This window comes from Morus notabilis, unplaced genomic scaffold (genome assembly GCF_000414095.1).
Source record: "Morus notabilis unplaced genomic scaffold, ASM41409v2 Scaffold511, whole genome shotgun sequence".
NCBI classification, from domain to species: Eukaryota; Viridiplantae; Streptophyta; class Magnoliopsida; order Rosales; family Moraceae; genus Morus; species Morus notabilis.
Window position 1 is genome coordinate 368285 of NW_010366479.1, and position 13718 is coordinate 382002.

The 13718-nt window shown below is 33.7% G+C and overlaps 2 protein-coding genes across 2 annotated transcripts; one reads left to right on the forward strand and one right to left on the reverse strand.

The window, feature by feature from the left end:
- Positions 1 to 6005: 6005 nt before the first annotated feature.
- LOC21400869 (abscisic acid 8'-hydroxylase 3) lies at positions 6006 to 9227 on the forward strand. Its single transcript, XM_010110351.2, has 9 exons — positions 6006 to 6214; positions 6699 to 7017; positions 7330 to 7482; positions 7604 to 7873; positions 7995 to 8081; positions 8209 to 8287; positions 8375 to 8481; positions 8573 to 8691; positions 8951 to 9227. Exons 1-9 carry the CDS (start codon positions 6006 to 6008, stop codon positions 9039 to 9041), a joined length of 1434 nt encoding a protein of 477 aa, XP_010108653.2. The 3' UTR covers positions 9042 to 9227.
- Positions 9228 to 9404: 177 nt separating this feature from the next.
- Positions 9405 to 12499, reverse strand: LOC21400870 (serine decarboxylase). The gene is made up of 6 exons (XM_010110352.2): positions 12304 to 12499; positions 11837 to 12173; positions 11095 to 11326; positions 10804 to 10997; positions 10577 to 10710; positions 9405 to 10155 (listed from the first exon to the last, which is right to left on the reverse strand). Exons 2-6 carry the CDS (start codon positions 12162 to 12164, stop codon positions 9592 to 9594), a joined length of 1452 nt encoding a protein of 483 aa, XP_010108654.1. The 5' UTR covers positions 12165 to 12173; positions 12304 to 12499; the 3' UTR covers positions 9405 to 9591.
- Positions 12500 to 13718: the final 1219 nt, after the last annotated feature.

Below are 13718 nucleotides of genomic sequence, written 5' to 3' on the forward strand. Positions count from 1 at the left end.
CAAGTATTCTCTATAGAGTAAATGCTTATTGTTAAACAAATAAGACTATAATGGTTCATTTGCATGCTTTTAATCTGTGGCTAGATCCTCAAAATTCCATTTTGCGTAGGGATTTAATAAACATTTTGGTGAGTGATTCTGATGTATATAGGGGTTGTTTGGCATTTCTTTGTTGGAGGAGCTTCGTGTTGCTTCTTGGAAGGAGCTTTTAGCTTTCGCGGTTCCTTCTTGAGAAAAGCTTTTAGCCGTGTTAAAAGGTGGTTTCTGAGAGTGTTTGAGGGCTACTCATAAAGCTTTAAATTTGCAAAACATAATCTTGTCAAACTCATAAAATATGGTTTTCTCAAATGAAGTTCTAAGAAGATTCTGAAACTCAAACTAGAATTTTAATAAATTTTAGAGTCTTTTTTTTTAAGTTTTTTATTATTTATTAGTATACTCAAATATGATTTTGTTGATAGTCATGTTTTTTTTTTAACTGAAAATTACATTACATGATACATTTAGAAGGGTAAAATAGAAATATAGAAAATCTTTTTAGAACATTTTAAAAATAATATAATACATATTGATTATTATAACGATTTTCACGATTTGTATTATAAAATTGTATAGTAATTGTTGTTGTCACTAAAAATTCTTGTTATTTATAGATTGTTTTCTTCTTTTTTGATTTATTTCACCATGAATAGTAAGATTATGTCAAACGAGCCATAGTGAGCCTCAATTCGCGTATAAAATGTGTGCAAGTTTGCAGATGAAGTTGTTTTTGTCATGGTCAAATTATTGAGGGCAAAGATATCATTAAAGAAAGAGATAATTATTGCGTCAAAGGGATAAAGGAGTATTTTTATTTATTTGGTTGCTGATCTGTTTATATTGGTCTAAGCGATAACGTGTAAAGCTAACAGTGAGCAAGCCATGTGCGAGTCCATTAAAGTACAACACTGAAAATTATGTTTAACAACTTGTTATATAATATTAAACACCTGTTGGGCCAAAAGCTGACTTCTTTAAGCAATATTATTCACTTGAAAGTTTAGTTTTTTTTTATGTCTCCTGACCAGCCGTTCTATGTTGAACTTGAAAGTGTCATCATCAGCTCAAGGAATAAGGATATACTTTTTTCAGAAAGGCACCGACGTATGTAAAAACGACAACAAAAGGTAGCACTTTATAAAAGTTCATGCCGTTTGGTTGGTAAAGTTTCTTGCCATTGAATCAAGTTTCGCTTTTGATGGTTTCCAAAAAGATAATTGTTGGTTTTAGTTTGTCAAGTTAATAACTCGATTCTTAAGAAATTTTAATGCCAATACCCTTTATAGGTTAAAAAAAAAAAAAAACGAAAGAATTCTGCCTATAATTTAACCTGTACGACTTTTTGAAAGGTGGGTTTTCTTTTTCATTTTTATACCTTGCATTTCAGGTTACCAAAAAGAAATTTTATTTTTAAAACTGTGTCAAATTTATAATTTGTACATTTAATGTTAATTTTGACCATGAAATTAACATGTCTTAAAACATTTTTAAATTTTATTTTTTTTCTTAATTTTCTTATTCTTATTTTTTTCTTTAATGGTGTTCAGGTCTTTTGTGGTTAAAATAGACTATTGATTGAGAAAAAGTATTAATTGAACATAAATTTGAAAACTGGAAGTATAAATGTGATACAGTCCAAAATATAGGATAGGATATGATCTCTTGATAATCTCAAAATGTAGGATATAATTGAAAAAAAAAAAAAACTTTTGGAATCTTGGGTTGAATACTATTGCAAGAAGAATGGCTTGTGCTTCTTTCTTTATTCTTCTCCTTTTTTTTTTTTCCTTTTTTTATGCTTCCTTAGAATCACAATGAGTAAATACGAAATTAAATTTTTGTCCCCTCAACTTCTTTTTTTTTTTTAATTGCTAAATTCCTTTTTTGGAGGAGGCAATCGCCTCGAAATTTTCAGTTGATTATTGTTGTGATAAGGGAGTATTCCAAGGGCCAAAAGAGTCATCTTTCTATGAGATCCTTTTAATTAATTGGAGTCAACAAATTTAATTTATGTTGACATTATTATCTTATTTTATATTATTTTATTTATTGATTTTAGCTGGTAGCTTTCCTATCCATGTGTTGAAAAATGGCATGCTAAATACACCACTATGTCAAAAGCACCACATATATGACATGTGTAGTCATGACACATGAAGTCTAGGACCCGTTTAACAAGCAACAAAGACTTGCATTGATGAATAGCAATAAGAGCAGTTATACCTGTTCGCAAGGGGTTTTGGTACTTTAAATAAATAGTTTTGTAAGATTAAAAAAAAAAAAAATTTTGTCTTTACGTACTTACCAACAATTTTTTATTTGCATTGAAGAGTTTGATAAGTAGAGGTGAAAGTTAATGGAAATTTGGGATCGGGCCAGCCCAATTCTAAAGAGCGACAGTCTTAGGGTTGGCCCGACTTGGAGTTTTATTAAGTATTTAGAAAAAAAAGTTTATAATATAATAATTATATGAAAAAAAAAATATTATAAAATTTATCTTTAAGAGTGTATAAGTGTGAATTTACTATTAAGAATCATTATGCATTATGTTGTGTGTACTCGAGAGATAGAGCAAATCAAACTCTCTGCCAACTAATGTAAGATATTTTTCTCCATGAATTGTGGGCTATATCATTTCTTCTAAGTTGAAGTGAATATATATATATATATATATGTACGTATGTATGTATGTATGTGTTTAAAATACTCTTGAGTTCCTCATCTCTCTCTCTACTATTTCCTAATGAGTTATTGAGTTGTGTAAAATAGTGGGTTTTCGAGTAATAGCCACAGACCGTGAGTATTCAACGAGTTCTACGACGTTTAAGATAAAGATTTGGTTTAATAAATCATATGGAGGACAAGGTGACTTCAAAAGCGGTTCTCCTTGATGCTGCGGTTTGCATGGATCCGGTCGCTTATGATTTGGAATGGTGTGTCTAATTTTTATGTTTGTCTACTTTTTTGTCAACTAATTCGGGTACTCTTTTTCCTGGTTAGGGTTTTCTTTTTCGGCTTTTACGTTCTCGGGTTTTAACGGGCTTGGATTGTAGGCTATTTTATATTTTTTTTCTACTTTTTAAATTTAATTATGTGAAGAGAAACCTTCCCACTGTTGTTAGGTATCGGTGTATGTCTTTCTTTCTAACCTTCATTAGATTTTATTGATGGATCCAGTTTTAATTGAGAGTTTTGTCTCGTATACCTTTTATTTTTTCAAATTTACATATATCTTGAAAATATGGAAGCTACATTTAAAATTGAAAAAAGAAAGAGTGAGTGAAGACAATCAGAGCCCGTTTGGTTCATGGATTGGAACCATGAGATTAAAATCATTTTTAATTTATGTGTGTTTTTTATGAAAGAAAATACTGTAGCGAACCATGAACCATAATTCGAATCAGAGAACGAATTCTCTGACCAAACGAGCTCGAAACAATACGAGAAAATTTTAAACGTGAATGTAGACATATGCCAACTGGGCCCTAAATAGGTCATTCCTACATCATTTTATACCAAATATAGCTCCTATTAAGGTGCCCACATACACGAAATACATATATGTGTGTGCATTTACGTATACATTTTATTGTAGTAGAGGTGAAAGTTAATGGAAATTTGGGATCGGGCCAGCCCAATTCTAAAGAGCGACAGTCTTAGGGTTGGCCCGACTTGGAGTTTTATTAAGTATTTAGAAAAAAAAGTTTATAATATAATAATTATATGAAAAAAAAAAATATTATAAAATTTATCTTTAAGAGTGTATAAGTGTGAATTTACTATTAAGAATCATTATGCATTATGTTGTGTGTACTCGAGAGATAGAGCAAATCAAACTCTCTGCCAACTAATGTAAGATATTTTTCTCCATGAATTGTGGGCTATATCATTTCTTCTAAGTTGAAGTGAATATATATATATATATATGTACGTATGTATGTATGTATGTGTTTAAAATACTCTTGAGTTCCTCATCTCTCTCTCTACTATTTCCTAATGAGTTATTGAGTTGTGTAAAATAGTGGGTTTTCGAGTAATAGCCACAGACCGTGAGTATTCAACGAGTTCTACGACGTTTAAGATAAAGATTTGGTTTAATAAATCATATGGAGGACAAGGTGACTTCAAAAGCGGTTCTCCTTGATGCTGCGGTTTGCATGGATCCGGTCGCTTATGATTTGGAATGGTGTGTCTAATTTTTATGTTTGTCTACTTTTTTGTCAACTAATTCGGGTACTCTTTTTCCTGGTTAGGGTTTTCTTTTTCGGCTTTTACGTTCTCGGGTTTTAACGGGCTTGGATTGTAGGCTATTTTATATTTTTTTTCTACTTTTTAAATTTAATTATGTGAAGAGAAACCTTCCCACTGTTGTTAGGTATCGGTGTATGTCTTTCTTTCTAACCTTCATTAGATTTTATTGATGGATCCAGTTTTAATTGAGAGTTTTGTCTCGTATACCTTTTATTTTTTCAAATTTACATATATCTTGAAAATATGGAAGCTACATTTAAAATTGAAAAAAGAAAGAGTGAGTGAAGACAATCAGAGCCCGTTTGGTTCATGGATTGGAACCATGAGATTAAAATCATTTTTAATTTATGTGTGTTTTTTATGAAAGAAAATACTGTAGCGAACCATGAACCATAATTCGAATCAGAGAACGAATTCTCTGACCAAACGAGCTCGAAACAATACGAGAAAATTTTAAACGTGAATGTAGACATATGCCAACTGGGCCCTAAATAGGTCATTCCTACATCATTTTATACCAAATATAGCTCCTATTAAGGTGCCCACATACACGAAATACATATATGTGTGTGCATTTACGTATACATTTTATTGTTGGCTTTTACGTTCTCGGGTTTTAACGGGCTTGGATTGTAGGCTATTTTATTTTTTTTTTTCTACTTTTTAAATTTAATTATGTGAAGAGAAACCTTCCCACTGTTGTTAGGTATCGGTGTATGTCTTTCTTTCTGACCTTCATTAGATTTTATTGATGGATCCAGTTTTAATTGAGAGTTTTGTCTCGTATACCTTTTATTTTTTCAAATTTACATATATCTTGAAAATATGGAAGCTACATTTAAAATTGAAAAAAGAAAGAGTGAGTGAAGACAATCAGAGCCCGTTTGGTTCATGGATTGGAACTATGAGATTAAAATCATTTTTGATTTATGTGTGTTTTTTGTGAAAAAAAATACTGTAGCGAACCATGAACCATAATTCGAATCAGAGAACGAATTCTCTAACCAAACGAGCTCGAAACAATACGAGAAAATTTTAAACGTGAATGTAGACATATGCCAACTAGGCCCTAAATAGGTCATTCCTACATCATTTTATACCAAATATAGCTCCTATTAAGGTGCCCATACACGAAATACATATATGTGTGTGCATTTACGTATACATTTTATTGTACAGAGTGGATACCGAGTGAAACAAGAATTGGTGATGGGAGATTTAGCCTGACGACAAAAGATGTATGGATGAACATTGGAATCTGGCCGATTTTCGAATCTCCATGTTTGATTATGAATCAAAGTCTTAACAATAAGGCCGGCAAAGATTATGATCATTAATCAGCCACAATCCCAAGCCACTACTCGCAATGTTGTTGTGATAGTTTTGTCGTACTTCGTAGATCATCCACACGACATAGGAAATGATAAATACGTACATATACATACATACATATATATATATATACACACACATAAAATCATGTCATTGGACTTTGTATTCATCGGACTCAAGAAAACAACAAAGAACACTAACGTTTTCCATCTTGTTTGTATACATGGAGTTGATTCCAGGCCCTGTTGAGTGAGTATTAGTCAATGTCATTCCCAATAAATGAATCCCTACTTATTAACTCTAATACGCTTGAAAATTAGATGGGCAAAAACTTTTCAGTTTGATATTTTCTGGGCTTAGTTCAGAGACTAGCTAGCATTACAATGGAGCTAATCATATTATTGATTATGGCACTTCTTTCCATACTTGTAGCTTCAGTTTTTTGTGTGTCACATTTCTGGGCAACTCCCAAAGCCATGGAGGTAATCCCAGGTAGCTTGGGCTGGCCTATTGTAGGAGAAAGTTTCTCATTTTTATCTGAATTTTCAAGCCCATCTGGTATTTGCAGCTTCATGCACAAAAGGCAGGAAAGGTAAACTCATAAGAATAATGTAATAAAATTATGTAGTGGGGTATTAAACATGTATTATCTTGTAGTAGCAAATGTTACAAAACCATCATGTTTTTGGCATGCATCTTCTATCTGATTTTTTTTTTTTTTTTTTTTTTTTTGGTTCAATTGATAGATTTTGATATAAGCTTGTGGTCATAAAAATTCACGGTTAACTAAGTTCCTTACCACTCAAAAGCTTCACCAAAATGAAACAAAATTAATATAATTAGAATTCTACCACAATAGTGCATGCTTTTTAAATCATCAAATTACACAATAAATATATCAAGCATTATGTGAATCTAACAAGATATAGGAAAATCTGACCTTTCAGAAACAGAGACTATCGAATTATCAATAGGGTATTCTTTTATACTTGTCTCCAAAATTCCATAAATCATACGACCATTTTTTTTTCTTTTTACTGTAGTTAATATTTATGAATTGTGCTATGAGTACATAGGTATGGTAAGGTGTTCAAAACACTTGTACTAGGAAGATTCACTGTCTTCATGACTGGGAGAGAAGCAGGCAAGATATTGTTAACAGGAAAAGATGGGATGGTGAGTTTGAACCTCTTTTACACTGGGAAGCAAGTGCTAGGCCCAACTAGCTTGCTTCAGGCCACCGGAGATGCGCACAAGAGGCTCCGACGTCTGATTGCAGAGCCCCTATCAGTTGATGGCCTTAAAAAGTACTTTCAGTTTATCAACACACTCGCTATCGAAACGATGGAGCAGTGGCCTGGTCGGACAGTTTTGGTCCTTGAAGAAGCTTCCACAGTTGAGTACATTTAGTTGTTGAGTAGGTTTTAGAATTTCATTTACTAACTTGTGTTATAAAATTATATCCATTGCTAAACAAAATTTGATAAATAAAGCCTCATAAGGCAAACATTTACTATTATTTTACCTCTAATTGTTTTTTAGTCTTTTAGGCCAGAAAATTGACAATCTAAAATGGTATTGGAATTAGAAATCTTATTCAAACTTCTACAGTGCTACTCTTCAATTTTTATATGACAAGTGAACTTCCATTCTTTGTAACTACTACTGAATGATACTAATCTATCTGTAATATGTATCATTTTCCAGTTCACTCTCAAAGTTATTGGTCATATGATAATGAGCCTGGAGCCAACTGGTGAAGAGCAAGAGAAATTCCGAGCCAATTTTAAACTTATCTCTTCCTCCTTTGCTTCCTTGCCGTTTAAAATCCCAGGAACTGCCTTTCATCGCGGTATAAAGGTACTTATCCAAAAGAAGACTTCAGTGAAGAATTCATGTCAGCATGTGTATAGACTAGGAGAGGGAAATTCTGGAGATTGTTCTCATTTTTTTAGCTAATTGTCCATTTTAATATCCTTAGGCTCGGGATAGGATGTACGCGATGTTGGACTCGATAATTTCTAGGAGGAGAAATGGAGAAGGATTTCAACAAGATTTCTTGGAATCCCTGATAATGAAACATAGCAAATTAGCAGCAGGCAAAGAAGACAATGAAGATAAACTGACTGATGCACAACTGAAGGACAATATATTAACTTTGCTGGTTGCTGGTCATGATACCACAACTGCTGCTCTTACATGGCTGATCAAGTTCCTCGGAGAAAATCCTTCTGTTTTGGAACAACTAAGAGTAACTTTTTTTTTTCATACATTTTCACCTCTTCCTTAACACTAAGCATCTTTTTAATGAAAGACAAAAAGGGAAAGAAAAAAAAAGGAAAGAGTTGGACATTGGATTAAAAATTTTGCAGGATGAACACTTAGAAATACAAGCAAACAGAAAAGATGGAACAAATCTCACATGGGCTGAAGTAAACAGCATGCCTTACACAGCTAAAGTAAGCAAATTATTTATGATTATTAGCTTCATACTAGCTTAACTACTAAAAGACAAACGGGGTTTCGAAATTGTTGGTTTTTTTTTTTTTTTTTTTTTTTTTTTTTTTTTTTTTTATTTTTTCCCAGGTGATCAATGAAACTCTTCGGCGAGCAACAATACTACCTTGGTTCTCAAGAAAAGCAGCACAGGATTTCGAGATTGATGGTATGGCTCTAAAAAACGAAGAAATCAGATGCCGAAATATTTTCTAGAGAAATCACACTAATTCTGAATCATTATCAACTACTACAGGATATAAAATCAAGAGAGGTTGGTCAGTCAACTTGGATGTAGTTTCGATCCACCATGACCCTGAAATGTTTGCCGATCCCGAGAAGTTTGACCCCTCAAGATTTGATGTAAGATCTTTTCTGAACTCATCAATCAGCAAGAGTGGGATTTACTTCACACAACTTGTGAAATTGGAAGTAAATTTTACGTGGAATGCAGGCACCATTAAGGCCCTTCAGCTTTCTTGGATTTGGTAGCGGACCCCGTATGTGTCCTGGAATTAACTTGGCCAAACTCGAGATCTCAATATTCATTCATCATCTGGTTTGCAGATACAAGTAAGATTAGACATAATAAATTGCATTATATTGCATAACTACAGCAACTAATTGTTTTATATCTGGTACATACTTCAGTACAACTTAACATAATATATCTTAATTTTTCTTAGACATGGTATTGTTAATAATGAGTATCTTATTCATAATTAGTAGACGAAACAATGTTCACAGTTCTGAAGGATCGAGGTAGAGAGAATGTTTTCACTAATAATATTTAAGGAGCTAAAGTTCTGATTAGTTGTGATCTTTGCAACAGATGGAGAGCTCTGGAGAGGGATGATTCGGTCCAGCCAACACTTGTTAGGATGCTGAGAAACAAGTATCCGATTGTCGTCGAAACACTTTGAAAGAAGGAAAGAGGTGAAAATCAAAGACGAATATTTAGAAAGAATGTCAAGATCAAGAAGAAGATAATATAAACTACACTTTGGAGAAGAGCAGAAGCATGGCAGGTAGTTGGCTCTGAAAGATAATCTGATAAAATGTAGTGTGTGTGAATCTTCCAATGATTTTGGGAATAATGTAATTTTAGCCACCAAGATATGTTGAAAATATTAGAGATCAAATGTTGTAATGTTGTAGAAATTTTCCAGTGCCATTTGTTGACATAAAAAATCAAAGTTAGTTCTTGTGTGAATAAATAGATAGGGAAACGTCAAAATGCGAGCTTAAAGCCTCATTTTTTTTTTTTTCAGTAAACACACGTGATAAAGGAGGGAAAAAAGAGGGTCTTTTTTATATATATTTTTCATGTGAAGTAAACACACAATAAAATCGAGTCAAAGGCTTCACAATTATCAAGGGGAAGACCACTCCGAAAATTATTAAGATACTACAAAAATTAAGAGTTCAGTTACAGACAAAACAACAACAACAATGGAGCGCAAAGTTCTAAAACTAGTGCAGTTTGCAAGCACAATTCTCGGCTCCTATTTCAGCCGCAAGGCAAGGAGGCTGGACGTTCTCGTCCTGGTACCACGCTGAACGTTCTTCAATTAATTCATTCAAGAAAACATCAAGCTTCTCAATGGTAACATTGGGCATCACCACAACATGTGCCATGTTCCCTTGGCATGCCAACTGCCACCGGCGAATAAACTCCTCGTCGAGAGGCCGCTCAAAAACGACTGTGCTACTGAGCTCGTTTAGCATGGCACTAATCCCCGCACCACGCAGCCGGTCCTTCAAGTAGTGAGCGTTTCTAAGACACTTTTGGACTTCTTTTTGGAACCCTTTGTAACCTTTCCTGTTGAGGGTGTACCAGAGGAAAATAGGGGCATGGCCATTCCGGCTTCCCATGATTGTGGCATCCCTCGAGGCAAGGTACTCAACATTCCTCGAGAGGGCATTAATGTGCTCCAGCCTAGTTATCTGAACACCGCAAGGCATCGGACACCCAACAAACTTGTGGCCAGAAACACTCACACTTCCAATGGGCTTCTTGAAAGTAACCTTTGGTGCCTGCTCACACAACCAACAGAAAACAAAGATCCAATAGTTAGTGTAACCGTAGATTACAGATCACGGTGGCATTTCAGCCTAATATGTTAAAACACTTACTTCAGACACGCATTTATATCACCTGTTAAAGCAACAAACCGTAATCTCAGAAATCATTACTCAAAAAGTCAATAAAAACATTGCTCAGCCTTTTGGCACAGACAAGTCTTCATATGTTCAAGTTTAACCAAGGAATCTCTAATTCAACTAAATAGATTTTGTAATGATGAATCATTTCAAATCATTCACATAAACTTAAGAGGGCATAGAAAACCTTCCAAGTCCATATTATACTGCACCATCTGAAAGGCGACCCCGCTATTATAATGGAAACAAATGGGTTTCTCCAGATTATACGTTCATTGGAATTGAGATGACTTACAAGTTTGACAAAAGGCATCATAAGTCCGAATAATGCTCCATCACAATGGATGTAGAACCGGTCATGAAAACCATTTTCTTCAAGGGTTTGTATAACAAGATCAAGGTCATCAACAGCTCCCTTGACAGTCGTTCCTACAGTACAAGCAAGTCACTGATCAATAACTGAGAAAAAAGAAAAGAAAAGGGGTTAACATTTAGGCGAATGTGGAAGACAGAGAGCGTTACCTATGTTAACATTGATGATGGCTGGTTTATCCTTGTTTGCAAGGAGTTTATCCTTAAAATCTGCACAATCAATCTCACCAGAGACAAGGGTATCAACCTTCACACATTCCATTCTATACATTCGTGCTGCTTTGAACACAGAATAATGGGACTCTTTCGATGCATACAGAACCCCATCCAGAAAAACCTCCCTCCTGCACAAAAACAAATTCAAGATCGTTGCATGTTAGTAAAAGTCTAAACTAGAAGAAACATTGTCCACGACCAGAAAAGCAAACAAAATATACTCACCCAACTAAAATACCGTGTAGGTTGCCTTCCGTACCGCAATTTGTAATGTATCCCCAGTACTCCTCCTTTTCAATTTCCCACAAACGGGCAAACCAATCCAACACACCAACTTCAAACTGTCTCGAATGCACGCCATAATTGCTCTCAATGAATGGATCTCCCAGATTGTTGATGGAAAAATGCTGCAACTGTGCTAGTGCTCCGTAATCAAAGTCCAAATTATAAGGATACCCTGCAACAGATGACGAATCTCAAACATTTCAAAGAACAGTTCCCACAATAAACAAGTTACTCACTTCGGCATCATTTTCTCAAATCAACAGCATGGATTTACAAAGAGACCTAAAACAGAAATGCTCTACATGATAAAAAACTTCAACTAAACACAAATTCACAATATCACTCTGCTAATATGCTCTTGCCAAAAAAAGAGAAAAAAAAAAAAAAAAAAAAAAAAAGGCCTCTAAGTTTTTTTATTTGGGACTGCTAAGATTGTTTATTTGTATTTTTGAAAGCTAACAACTTTGTTGATTTTCACATTCTTCTCGTCTGGAATTTCTCGAAAAGATAGATTTGTACATTCCAACAGTCATTACACAATTTAAATAATTCTATTAAAAAAAATCGTGATTCAATTACACAATCACCTACCAGAAAAAGAAAGAGGACAAAAAAAGTAATTTCTCCAATAAGAATTAATAGATTTCATCAATTAAAAGTGGTTATTAAGCATTTTCCGTACCTAAATGGTGCTTGGTCCTCTCCATGAGAGTCTTTCTATATCTTGCCAAGACGCTGGCCATGTAAGCGTCCTTATCGCCGGTAAGCTCGTCGTTGGCCTCGGGCTCCGTGACGGCAAGGCACGTGGTGTGCACGTTCCGGCCAAGTACGATCTCCCTCTTTTTGATCTCCTTCCCTACGCCGTTAGACATCACCACCGGAGGCAGAGGCTCCGCCACCACCGCCGCCGGATCGAAATCCTCCGTCAGCAAGATCTCCGCCACTGCCGCCTTCGCCGCACCAATCTCGCGATCCGAGAACGACCTCGCCTCCGCGCTACTCCCAACCATGGCTCTTCTCTGCAATAGCAAAAACAACAACAAAAGTTCAAAAAAAAAGGAAACAAAAATTCCTCGATCAAAATCACCGAAAATGGAAAGAGACATTGCAATGATAAGAGATAAGGAAGAGAGATTTCGAGAATCGGACCTGATTGATTGGGGAAGCGAGAGAATGGTGGTGGAATCGGGGGAAGAAGTAGAGGGACAATGGTGGCGGTAAAGGCGTTAGGGTTGTATTTATAGGAGAGATTTGACGTTGAAGCGGGGAACGAGGGGTGATATTATTGATGATCCCGCACTTCAAAAATATCGTGTGGACTCCAGTCAAACAAGCGTGAACGACAATGTCACTCAACAAATAAAGAACATGAACGACAACGAAATAAAAGTAGGCTTTCCGAATCTTGGGGGCTTTTTTTCTTTTTTTCTTTTTTTTCCCTCTTCCCCCGTCTTACGTTTGGAGCAAAATTCGTGTTTTGAATCATAATTCATTATCCGTTATAATATTTTTTTTCACAAAAAATACACATAAATTAAAAATAATTCTAAATTTATAAACTAAATGTAAAGAAATTTATTTTATTTATTAGACCATATCTAATAAATATTAATATTAATTATATATTTGACAGCAAAAAAAATATGATAAGATATGTTATTTTTATTTATATTTTAATATATAATGTTATTTAAAATAATAAATCTATTATTTTTTATAATTATTAACGACTTATTTAGTTCACGCGTTTAAGTGAATGATTCTGATTTATCGATGAAAATTTTATGAAAAAACATTAATAAGAAATTTATGAATGCAAATTCTTTATAAAAAAAAATATTGTAGCATAATTAAAACTATGAGTTTAAATACATTTATTAAACAAACGCTAAGCTTTAAAAGGTGTGCGAGTATTTGCTCAAGAAAAAAGTTACAAAGATAAATTTTTATTTTTTAAATAATTTGACAATGAAAAGTTTCAATGATTAAATTAAAGAGCAAACGTATCAACCAATATAAATTAAATATCAAATTTATCATATGTTATATTTGAAAGAAAATTTACCATAAAGTGTAATACATGACAAATTTAGTACAATAACTAATATTGTATTAAAAAGTATTTTTTACACTTAAATATTAAATTTACAACAACTCATCAATTATAACATTGTTTTTTAAGATGCTCTTATCCTGTTATTTTTAGGGAGTATTTTTTTTATAGAACACGCATTTTTACTCCACCGGTGTTAGCTGTTAGATTAGTTCTTAATGTGGGTCCTGCATATTTCTATCTCTGGGCCAGTTTTTGTAGTTATGTAAATATTAGAAAATTTGTTGTTAATTGTACTAAAAAAACAGTTGTTATAAAAAATAATTGAGTGTTTAGTAAACTGTAATTATACAAGTATTTATTATAGGAGTATTATGAATGAAATCCCATACCAAAAAAAAAAAATTTCCACTGAAAATTTTATAGGGGTATTATGAATGAAAATCCCACTGAAAAAAAAAGGATACAATTTTCAAATTCTAAAATTCTCACCAAATCAAATAGCGTGAAA